General features: G+C 44.5%; 1 protein-coding gene across 1 annotated transcript; it reads right to left on the bottom strand.

Annotated features, from left to right (window-relative positions):
• Window positions 1-9,389: 9,389 nt before the first annotated feature.
• Window positions 9,390-11,650, bottom strand: LOC148118192 (disks large homolog 5-like). Its single transcript, XM_087901362.1, has 3 exons — window positions 11,497-11,650; window positions 10,258-10,407; window positions 9,390-9,600 (listed from the first exon to the last, which is right to left on the bottom strand). The coding sequence occupies exons 1-3, from the start codon at window positions 11,646-11,648 to the stop codon at window positions 9,390-9,392; spliced, it is 513 nt and encodes a 170-aa protein (XP_087757488.1). The 5' UTR covers window positions 11,649-11,650.
• Between the last annotated feature and the right edge of the window lie 640 nt (window positions 11,651-12,290).

Genomic DNA, 12,290 nt, shown 5'->3' with positions numbered 1-12,290 from the left:
TTCATAGTGTCCCATAGGTTTGAGTATGTTGTGTCTTTGTTTTCATTAAATTCAAGGAAGACTTTAATTTCTTTCTTTATTTCTTCCTTGACCCAGGGGTGATTTAGTAGTTGACTGTTCAACTTCCATGAGTTTGTTGACTTCCTGGGGGTAGCACTGTTGTTGAATTCTAATTTTAATCCATGGTGATCTGACAAGACACAGGTGGTTACTAATATTTTTTTGTATCTGTGGGAGTTTGCTTTGTTACCGAGTATGTGGTCAATCTTCGAGAAGGTTCCATGAACTGCAGAGAAGAAGGTATATTCTTTCCTATTTGGGTGGAGTGTTCTATAGATGTCTGTTAAGTCTATTTGATTCAATACCTCCAATAAATCTCTTAATTCTCTGTTTGGTTTCTGTCTGATTGACCTGTCCATTGGTGAGAGAGGAGTGTTGAAGTCTCCTACTATTAGCGTGTGTGGTTTGATGACTGCCTTGAGTTCTAGAAGAGTTTCTTTTACATATGTGGGTGCCTTTATATTAGGGGCATAGATATTCAGGATTGAGACTTCTTCCTGATGAGTTGTTCCTGTTATGAGTATGAAATGTCCATCTCCATCTCTTCTGATTGATTGTAGTTTGAAGTCGATTTTGTTAGATATTAGAATGGCCACACCTGCTTGTTTCTTAGGTCCATTTGCTTGGAAGACCTTTTCCCAACCCTTTACTCTGAGTAGGTGGCTGTCTTTGTGGTTGAGGTGTGTTTCTTGTAAACAGCAGAATGTTGGATCCTGTTTTCGTATCCAATCTCTTAGTCTGTGCCTTTTTATAGGTGAAGCAGCTCTTCTTTATTAAAAAAATTATCTACATTTCAATTTATTGGAAAAGACTTCTTGATTGATTGATCATTTATTTATTTTATTTTTCCATTAAAAAACATCATGTTGCTTTTCCGATTGTCGGAGCAATTCTCGCATTGGTGCCTGGCCATCTCTCCCTTCAAATGCTGTTAGGAGAGTCTTGGCTGGTTGGTCCGATCTTTGCTGAGGCTACTTGTGTACTGGGGGTTTTTCTTGGTCTGCCCTCTCTTTTGTCCCCTCAGCACTGCAGTTGTCTCTCAGATCCTCTCCACCCTGAAGTACGCCCTCCGGATCAATCTTTTGGTACAGGATCAGGGCCACTTGCTGGCCAGAAACCTAGCTGACAAAAGGGCTGGTGGACTTGCTGGGTGCAGGCTCAGTGGAACTAGGAAACTCCTGCAGCAGTTGCACTCCCGCTTTGTCCCCAGACCCTCAACCCTCAAGCAGGCTGAGTTGGGGGATCCTATGACCCTGTAGATGGGAAGGGGTGCCTGGGGGCAAGCTGGGATGGGATAAGAAGAGAAAGGCAGTATCCACAGGAAAGCCTCCAAGCAATGGCCAGAAAATTTAGGTGATTGGAGGGTGTCTGTGCTCGGTTTCCGGGACTTCCGTTCTGGTGGTTGGGCACACACTCACCTCTCCAGATTGCTCTTCTGGTACAGGATCTCAGCCACTTGCTGGCCAGGGACCTCACAGACACAAGGGCAGGCTTGTGTTTTGCATTTTTGCAGAGAATCGCTTGAGATGGAAAATGTAAAACATAGGGTTGAAAGCTATGTGATTTCTCAGCCTGTTACTAGGATAGAGCAGTGCTTCTGAACCTGGGGTTCAAAAGACCTTTTCCCAGGGGTCACCTAAGGCCAAAAAACATAGATGTTTACATTATAAGGTTCACAACATTAAAACTCTAGTCATGAAGTAGCAAAGAATATAATCTTCTGTTTGGGGGTGCCAACAGCATGAGGAACTGTATTAAGGGTTGTTGCATTAGGAAGGTTGAGGACCACAGGGATAGAGTGACCTCTAGCTGAGAACTGCCTCTGATAGGCACCAGTTCCAGGAGACAGCACAGAGTTTCAGGTACCAGCCCCACATGAGTGTGGGCAGGCAGAGTCTTTTTGATGGCCTGGGCTTGCTGCTGAATGCAGGGAAAGTAGACAGCACAGACCACGGGAAGGCAATGCAGAGCCTGGGAGGACTTAGCCCTTGTACTCACTAGCCTGGCTTCTCCCTAATGCTGTCTTCAAAGGTCAGTCCCCATTTACACAGTGCTGCCTGGTGGCTTCTCACCTCCAAATGTCCAAATGCAAATTTCTTCACCAAAATCTCCCTGGCTTTCTTTTGTTCCACCAACTCTGTATTCATAAAAAGCAGGAGGGAATCAGGCAGGACATGATCCTTTCCCCAGTCTTTACCTGATGCAAAGTCCATTGAAGGTCTGCACAGGGTGACAGATGAAGCAACTTGGAAGTGCCCACTGCAGGGACACTTAACACCCAATTCCTGCTGTGGAGAAATCTGCAGATCTAAACAAGAATAAAAACAAAAGAAGCCCAACAAGAAACAATGTCTCTGGAGGCTGAGAAGATAGCTTAGTCAGTAAAGCACTTGCCATATGAACTTAAACCTAAGTTTAATGGCCAGACCCATGGAAAGGACAGTCACGGTGACACATGGTTGTAAGCTCAACACCATGGAGACAGAGAGGGGTGGCATTCCAGGACTCACTGGTCAGTCAGCCTGATGAGTGAGACACCATATTTCAACAAGCACAGTAGACAGGTCCTGAGGAACAACACCCCACATTTCCCTCTGACCTTGATATACATACACATGCACATACCCTAGCACCTGTATGCTCATGTACAAACATGCACACAAGATAAAATGATGCTTCTATTAGTCCCCATCTGTCACCATGAGTCCGCACTGTATCATCTGTCTTTAATATAATACAGCAGAGACAGGCACTGGGAAGTGATGGCTCAGGAGTTTGTCTTGAAATGTCACTGCCACAATGCTAAGTAGCCCACCTACCATTAGAGCTTCGAATAGAACAAAGCCTCATGTTGTCAGGTGCCCTGTTGATCGTGACATGGTCATCTTATGTGGTTCCCCAGACTGAAGTAGGATACACAGCAGCACAGTATTGCCATGACAACAGTCTTCATCCTGACCCAGCTGGAAGGGCTCTCATTTCCAAATAATTATCAAGACAAGGGACACACAATGATGAACAGTCAGTGTGTGTAAATGTGGTCACAACAGAGAAACTCTCACCCTTCGGCTTTTCAGTTATTGCAAGATATTGATCGTGTGGCTATTGAGGGTGTCATGGACGTAGTCTCCACCCTCACGCAGTGTGTCCAGAGCATGCTGGGAACAAACCCTAAATAACTCAAACATGTATCATTCAGTCTGTTCTATGATGGAATATAGGCTGGGAGGCAGGGGATATAGAAACCTTTTTCTATGTGAAGCGTGTGGAAGATGAGATTTTTCTGCATTTTGACCACATTTTACAACTTCTGTGGCTGACTCTTCATCATTGACAAATTTCTCTGGGGACTGGCGACCTTCTTTCTGGCCCAAGAATAAAGCCTATCACCATGTAAACCGACTGTTGCTTTCCCACCTCTCCACCTACCTCTCAGCACACCGTCTCCTAACCCTAGCCCCAGAGCCCCAGTGTGGGAACCGTTGGTGACTTCACCAAACATCTCCTCCAGGCTTTTGAAATCATGGGGTTTTTGTTTTGTTGTATTAGGTTTTTTATGTGCTAAAACAGTCTCTGTGCCCAGCTCAACTTACATACTAGTCAAATTTATTGCTTTTACAGAAAGTTCGAGGTCCAATGTCATTGAAGGGCATTGCCTGACTATCCCTCCTTCTCTCCCTGACCACATTAAATTTCCCTGCCATCCAGTCTTCCTTCCTCTTTCAGGTTGTTTCAGAACTTCACAGTTTAAATCTCAAAAAGCAAAACAAAAACAAAACGATAGAAAGAGCGCGCGCGCGCGAGAGAGAGAGAGAGAGAAAGAGAGAGAGAGAGAGAGAGAGAGAGAGAGAGAGAGAGAGAGAGAGAGAGCGAGCAGGGGAGGGTGCTAGGACTTGCTTCAAGCAGAGTCATGATAATTAAGAGAATCAATGCCGAGTCATAGCCTCAGCCCATCCTGTCTGAGTAGCCTGTTTCCTCCATCACACGGTTCTTCACGGGACTCTTCCTTTCTGCCCCCTTATTTGATGGTCCCTGTTCTCTGGCTGATTGTGAGTGTGTGCGTGCATGTGTGTGTGTGTAGAGGCCAGAGATCCACAATGGGTGTTTCACTCAGTGACTCAGGGTGTTTTACTGAAACTAGACCACACCAATTTGGCCAGACTGCCTGCCTTGAACCCCAGGATTCTCCTGTCTCCATTTACAGATGTGGGGATTAAAGGCATGCACCTGGGTTTAAAATATGTATCTATTGTTGTTATATTTTAACAATGTGTGTATCTCTGTGTGTATTTCTGTGGTGTCAGGGGAAGATCAGTTGACTCCCAACATTCATGTGTATGTGAACATGTACACAGGTACACTGCACTAAAGGAAGCAGAAAGGCTGCAAGGAGCCGTGGCAGTGGGTACTATGTAGCTTGGGCTAGAGTTTCAGTTTTCCCGACAGCACCTCTGTGCTTTTCTGCCTCTCCTATACTCCAATAGGCTGACCTCCTACAGGCTGTACAACAGGTTCCCTTATGCACAGATTCAAAGTTGGTTTAGGCCAATGGAAATGGTGGTGAGTTTGAATTAGGACACAGATCAGGATAATTAACCGCTTCAACTACCTCCTATGAGGCTCCAGGTGGGTGGTGGCTCCTAAAAGGCTACAGCTTCTTTCTGGAAGTTTCTTCCACAGCCATGACTACAGCTTCAGCTCTACTCTTGAAATTTCCACCACCCACCAGGAGCTTCTTCAGCATCCAGAACAGTCTTGGCAGTGCCTGAGTGCTGCAGTGTTTCTGTTGTTTTCATTAGCTGTGAAAGTCTGGGGGCCCCAGGTGTCAAAGCGGTGCCTCCTGGACTATCCCCCTGCCTGAAGACACTGGCCTGCCTCCAGAAATGACTGTAAAGTCGTTAGGACCATGGTTCAGTTGGTAGGGCACTTTCCTATTATACACAAACGCTGGGTTAGATCCCTCAAACTGCATGTATCAGGTAAAGTCCCAGCACTCAGGAAGTAGAGGCACGAGTCTCCACCACACAGTTCAGAGGTTTTCAGTCTTCCCAGTGATGTGACCTTTGATATACTTCCTCAACTGTGCTGCCCTGGCCCAGAAATAACTTCGTTGTTAATTCACAACTGAAAATTTACTACTGTGGTGAATTATAGTGTAAATATCTGTGTTTTTAATGGGGTTAGGTGTGAGCCCATGTAGAGAACTCTAGAAATAGTAACTTCAAGGCCAGTGTAGAATAACATGAGAACCTGTCTGAAACCCAAAACCAAACCAAAGATGTCCCCTCCTCTACCCAAAGACAGAGACCTCCCCCTCAGGTAACCTCAGGCCCTCTGACACATGACACATGGAGTTATTTTCTCTAGGGACCTCAGGCTTCACTGTTCTGAGACTCAACACTTCCTGCACCAGTGGGTGTGTCCAAGACACAGAAGCTTCTGCTCCTCAGCAACCACAGAGTAGCAGGACAGGTGTCCTCTGCAGGGTTGGCTTAAGAGCATGACGTGGGAGCCAGACTGGTCAAGGTTTTCCATGGGGCCTCAGTGTTGTTTCTGTCACAAATTCTCTGAGGTGAACTCAGAGGTTGCATCACTGCTGACCTGTGCTTGGTGTCCCCAGGGAGTCACTAGGGAACCATGGGGACATATTCCAGCCTGCCATTTTCCATTGCATTGTGAATGTTCCCCAAGTGATCTAGAGGGAAGAGAACAGAGATGCCCAAACCCTCAACTCTCCAGGGATCCCTCCCCAGGACATCGGGGGAAGATGCCAGACAAGTCTCCATTCAGGATCTCAGTACCTGTTACTGCTTCCTTTGTTTTTCCTGGCATACAGTACTGAAGGGCGAAGCTACTGGGGTCACCAGGAGAACAGGCACCATGCTCACAGGATGCCACCTGATCTCCATCACCATCAGTGCTGCCGTCAGGAGCTGCACTAAGGCAGCTGTGGCTCAACTGCCAATGGCAAGGGGTTGACATCCACTGGACATTGACCCATGGCTTCTACCTGTACCTGGAAATTTTGGGCTTATAGCAATGTGACACCACAATTGATTAAAGAAGCTGGAATTAAGTGTGAAAAGTAAGAAATTGACTTTTTATTAGCAAATAATAAATTTTTCTCAAAAGAAGCTTTTAAACAATAGTGAACATAAACAATGGATAAACTATGAAAATTATGGTACTAATAAAAAGAATAAATAACACCAATAGAGCAAAACCAAAACTAAATGAACCAGAAACAAAAATCTAAACAAAAATCAAGCAAAAATAAAGCTAATTATCATTTATCACTACATATTGATAGCACCTACTACACCTACTACAGGAAAGTGCTTGCCTCGGAGACATGTTAGCGAGGTGGTCAGGATTTGGAATGGCTTTTTCAAGATTCCTGGATTCATTCAAACTAGGAGCTTATATGTCATGTTCTCACCAAGGTGAAGTCCACTTGCTGGTAAACGTAGGCTTTTGAGTAATTATTGTCTCAGGATGTTTGTATCTCAAGTATATTTTTGAAGCGTTCTTCTCTTCTCCAGACCTGAGTCAGCGGACACACAGATCAGATTGGGTGTGATCACCAGGAGGTCAGCTGGAATTTCCCTCACTTGTGAGTTCACAGCTACAAGGGCAATCTTTTTGTCTGTAGGCCTTGATCCTAAAGTGAAGAACATGTGTTCAGTTGTTTGTGGCTTACTATGGCTTCCTCATGTCTCTCAAATGGTATGATAAAAAAAAAGAAAAAGAAAAGAAAAAGGAACCAAGGCCCAGTAGCAGCCATTTTGGGTCACTGGCTAGGAAAATCAGAGTGTATTCCACATGGGTAACCAAAATTGAAGAAGAATATGCATCCTTAGAATTCAGTATTCTGGGGAAGGGGCTCAGCATGTGGCTCATGTTGGAGATCCTTCTGCAGTTGGTTCTTGTCCTGGAATGTGGCCTGTTCCGGATGAGTCTGCGGAGTTTTGGACCTGGAAGAGGAAAGCAGTTACAACACAGGCTGATGGGGACCTGCCATGTTACCTATGAAGATGCTCCCACAATTCACTTTAGCTCTGCTGGACAATGAATTTAATCTTTTGATTGATGTAATTTTTGGTACTCACAAGGAATAAGATCTCAGAGTAGATGGGCCTAAAACATTGCTCATTATTAAACACAAATAATAATTTCAAATAAACACTGTTGGTGTTCATTCTACTAGAAAGAATAGGGTATTCTCCTAAAATTCAGGGATATTATTTTGTAAACAGCAATAATATATTGATACTATAGTCAACAGCACATGAGAAATAAACTAGTTGTACATGAGCCATTCATTATTTTATAGATAACCTTAAACTGCCTGCCGCTTAGGTCTCTTTAGAAGGACTTGAGGCTGGTTCAGTCCTCATGTCCAGAAGGAACCTTGAACATGAAAAACATGCAGATAGATCCTGTCTTGCTAGAGCAGCATTTCCTGAGATGTGTGCCTGAGAACATTGTCCCTGTCAGGGCTCTGGGACCAAATAGACTGGTGCTTTTCTTGGGACTAGACTGGGAATCTGCATCCTGGGTTTGGGAGTCGGTTACAGAACACACCTGAGAGGGTTCTGATCTTCCCTACAGCTAGTCATCTGTCTGGGTTCATCCTGGGAAGAACTTAATTGTTCCTATTCAGAGAACACTTTTCACAGGAAATGGGCAAATGTTACAGAAAGCAGTATTAAAGTCGGAAATCTCTGATCTACATGGGACTTTTCTTAATAAAAAGGCCCTGTGATGCACAGCTTTAAACACAATATCCGGGAAGCCTGAAGCAGCCAGTTTTCTGTTAGTTCAGCAAAAGCCTTCTGAGAACATAGTGGTCAGAAGGGAGGAATAGACACGAAATTCTACATATGCGCTTAGTATCAAACCCAATATATTCTGAACAGAATTTCTTTGTGACTGAACCAGTTCAGTTCTCTGAGGTCTTCTTTTCCTGGCTCTAGCTGGATATCTCAGAGATGAATAGAATTGATATTGACCCCAAGTCCCTGGGACCCCACCTTTGTTCTACCTCATCTTCCCAGTCTGGGTTCCTACCTCATCTGAGAGACCTGAAAATGATGCTGCAGCTTTTTGACCAAGTGCTTTTCCTGTGCGACCATTTCCCTCTGCTTCTGCAGGAACTGAAAGCTTTCTTCCAGTCTCTTGAGTTCCTGTTCATTAGAAAATTGTGTTTTTGCTGAGGGATATAGACATTCAAACAAATCTAAGAACAGACAAAGGATCCCAATAACTCGCAGGTCAGCTAGGCAGGTTAAACAAAAGCATATGGGGAAGGAAGAACCCCTGTTTGTGGTCAGGACTGACAGAAACAGTGGTGTGCACAAGGAAATGAACATGTGCTCGAAGCATCACAACACCTACATCCTTACACTTCACACACACACACTCACACACACACTCACACAAAAACACACAAACGTACACCTGCACTCAAACCCACAATGACTGATTGTTAAAGAAAGGGAAATATGGACCAAGGGGGTTGCAGAAAGAAACATCATGGTAGATGAACAGTTGGGTTTAGAATAACCATACCAGATCTTTTTAGAAAAGGCTCACAACACAGCCATAATGTTTGGGAACTAATATTATTGCGGGAAATGTGATTTGTTTAGACAGACTATATTGAGCTGGTAAGAGAAATTCTTCCTCTATAGGCCCAAATCCCCCATGTTCCACCATCAGCTTCTCAAAATCCCCGAGATGATCATCCAATCAACCATGCATTATAATCTGGATGGAAGAACATTCCAGCACCACTCCCAGAAAACAGAATTGACAAGCTGCTACTCAGGGTTCTTTCCTTGTGAACGAAGAATTCAGAGAAAAGAAAGAGAACGCATTGGAATGCAGGCAGAAAAGAGAAGTCCACAGGCCACCCACATCCGTGAGTATGAGAAGCAATGGCACAAGGATCTCCACCTTGTAAACTGCTTCCCACCTGTGATGTAACGTGACCCTCACCAAGCAAATGAACCACAAGATTCTAAACCCACTCAGTATTAGCTCTGTGCCTAGAACGGTCATAAATACATGTACATGTCTGATACATGATTGACCCATCTCCTTCACTGAATTTCAGCTTTGAGCTGAGCAGAAATTAAGGTTTGCCCATATTTCAGTTTTCCACAGGACACAAACTTCCAAGGAGTCCTTGTGCATGGACACTGCAGGGAATGACTGGATAGCATGAGGTCGGTGGCAGGAATGGAGGATGGAAGAATAAGCTGATGGGTTAAACACTGGTGGTTGGATGGGTAGAGAGGCAGTCAAATGGACAATGGTCCCAGAGCTTAGCCTGACTTGTTGCCTGCCCCTACCTTTTGTTGCTGGATTTTAAGGTAGCTGATCTCTTCTTCTTGGTCATTATGGATCAATTTCAAATCCTCCAGGAGGTACTTCAGCACAGTCCAATCATTCTGCATTTTCCTTTCCTTCTGCCTCAGCTCGTCCACCTTCTTCTTTAGCTGAGTCCTTTCCATCAGTAGTCGGCTGTGCAGATCCCTGGATACATACACTGCATAATAAGGGCCTGCCAGCCTCTTCCTACTATCCCTAATGTCCTGAGACCAGCACCCAAAAAGACCTCATGTTTCCTAGAATAGGTAGCTAAGAGTCTGATAGAATCATGACAGCTACACTCTGGAACCCAAATAAAAGAACATGTAATGCCAGAAATTATCAAACTACTGTTGAAAACCTCAACACCTAAAAGAATCCATGTCCCTTCCATAGAAGGAGTAGATCCCTGGCTGGCCTAACTGTCTATGATGATGGGGAAACATCAGCATGTAGTGGGCAAATACCCTCCATGGGAGGACAACGGACCTAAGGTGAGCATATTCTATCTACAGGTTCCTCATTTCCCAGACGTGTAAAGAATGGGTCTGAGCGCCAGAAATCAAGCCTGTCTGACATTCCCCTGAGAGTGTAAATACCTTTTCTGTCTATTGGCTCCTGAGGCTCTAGGAAAATGGTAGCAGGGACTGCCAGTCTCTTTCATACTTAGAAAAACTGAGACCAAAAGACACAAGTCTAAAAGCTGCTTCTTAAAAAGTAAAAAGTCTACAACCAGAGTTGTGGAATCTTCATCCAGAGAAAAAAGAAGTCAGAGATATCCATTCCACAAGTTTTTTGATTCATGTCCAGGTGAACACTTACCGATAGAAGACTTTCTCCTTGTTCACTGCCTTGAAATTCTCTAAGGTCTCGGTGTTCTCATTCTCCAAATTGTTTAGCTCCATCATGATATGTTTGTCATCCAACTTTGCCTGATCATACAAAGCATTTGGCTTGTGGTTCTTGTAGGGACTAGAAAATGGGAGAAAAGATCTCATGAAGATAGCTTCAATGATCACCGGAACTCAACTTGTATCCTGATGGACAGTAGCCCTGTGTGTGCAAGATTCTGTTTCCTATGTATTAGGACCTTCTGGTGCTTTTAAACTTGTTATTCTGGCCCAAGAAAAGCTGAGCTACTCCTGAGATGGATTGTGCCATGACGTCATGAGCTCACTCAATAGGACTAGATGATCAGTCTAGTTCTCTATGATACCAGGAGTCTCTGTCACATGTCTATGTACACCAGACATTGCAATGACATCTCTCCTGTTTCAGAGCACTGATTCTGAGTCCTGGTTGACAATCCATGAACAGTTATAGCACATCATTCTGGGTTGGGTCCTAAGAGCAGGGCAGTGATATAAACTCCCCTAGGGATTCCTAGGTGCCACCAAGTTGAGCATGTGGGACACAAGCAGTCCTACTTTAAGTGGGGCTCCTAGAGCTCAGCACTGGCAACTTCTGGACAGTGGGAGAAGATATGCACACATATGTACATGAGAGAATAATGGGAGTTACAGAGACACAGAGAGAATGACCATCACCTATTGGATGCTAAAGAGATTCACGGAGCTCTACCGTCTAAAAGCATAATGTGCAAAACTACAGAGAACCTGTGATGAGCCCCAGCACTTTCAGTTATACACTGAGATTTCCCAAGTCAAACCAGGCCCCTCCAACTGCTAAAATGGGCTTCTAGCATACAATCATATGCCAGGAAAGTAGAGACTCCCCACAAACTAACAGCACGTAGTTGTAGCTAATGCAAGCCACCTTTCCAAGTTGTTTCCTCTCCAAATACATGCTAGGAACTACACAGTACTTGCCTCAATCCCTGAGCTGTCTGACTAAAACCAGAGGTCCTGGTTTTCATTAGTAGAGAGCAGAAAAGTTAGAGGTTACATCTCATCGCCCCTGACAATCAAGGTCTCCCTGTCCCCTGAGAGGAATTTAGGTCATGATGTTTGTAACAGCCTCCTAGAAAACAAGACCTTCAAAAGAAGAAGAAGGCAAGGGTGACATTGCCAACAACCCCATGAAGTTTGAATTAATGGATACCTATTGTCCACGGTTCCTTCCGTAAGTATCATCAGTCGGTCTTTCAGGTCATTTCTTTCCTTGCTCATCAGTTGCAGCTCTGTGGTCAGCCTCTCCTCTTCTCTCTTCATCTGTTTCTTGCTCAGGAGCATTGGATTGGATGCTGTCTCCATAGAGGTTTCTTGTGTAAGTAGAAAACAAGTGAAATTGTAAAGCAAAAAGGCATAGGAGATGGACAGACCACCCTGAAGCCCAAACAGAAAATCATGTCTGGAACCTAGTGAAACCAAAATATACTAGGCCAGGGTGACATGACCCCTGTTTGGATCCCAACTCTCCCATCATGGTAGAGATGTGGCTATGTAAGGATCAAGGGTTTTTCTCAGTCTCCCTACAAATTCGTCAGCTGACTACAGAGACCACCTCTTCAGGCATATTCATAGGAGCACAGGATGAGGCATGGTCCTGACCCCTGAACTCTACTGTGATTTAGAAGCCAAGAGAAAAATGAGAGAGTGCACAGGCACTAAGATGTAATGAGGAGCCCGGGTCTTATTGCTGGTCATATTCTAGACCCATGATTGTGGATTGGAAAACCACATGTTTTGTGGTGAACATGTATGAACTTGGTCAAGAGACTCACCAAGTCACTAATTGACAACTCTGATCTTTGAAGTTGACACTCAGTAGTCATTTCCTGCTGTGGTCCCATAACTCTGTTAGAAATTTGGTCACCCTCTGATCTAACTGCCATTCTCAGCTGCCCATTGATAACCCTAAGGGGTCGCTCTCAAGAAAAGGAGGTCAGAGGAATT

The sequence above is a fragment of the Myodes glareolus genome, chromosome 24 (assembly GCF_982192425.1).
Source record: "Myodes glareolus chromosome 24, mMyoGla1.1, whole genome shotgun sequence".
Lineage (NCBI taxonomy): Eukaryota > Metazoa > Chordata > Mammalia > Rodentia > Cricetidae > Myodes > Myodes glareolus.
Note: the sequence above shows the minus strand (reverse complement) of the source record. Positions and strands in the feature narration are given on the sequence as shown.

Excerpts from the sequence above, each read along its gene's own strand:
- LOC148118192 (XM_087901362.1), bottom strand. The coding sequence starts at position 11,648 with ATGGAGACAGCATCCAATCCAATGCTCCTGAGCAAGAAACAGATGAAG. Across the intron at positions 10,408-11,496 it reads GAAGGAACCGTGGACAATAG|TCCCTACAAGAACCACAAGC; the intron begins GTATCCATTAAT and ends CCCATTTTCTAG. Across the intron at positions 9,601-10,257 it reads AAGGAGAAAGTCTTCTATCG|GGATCTGCACAGCCGACTAC; the intron begins GTAAGTGTTCAC and ends GTATGTATCCAG.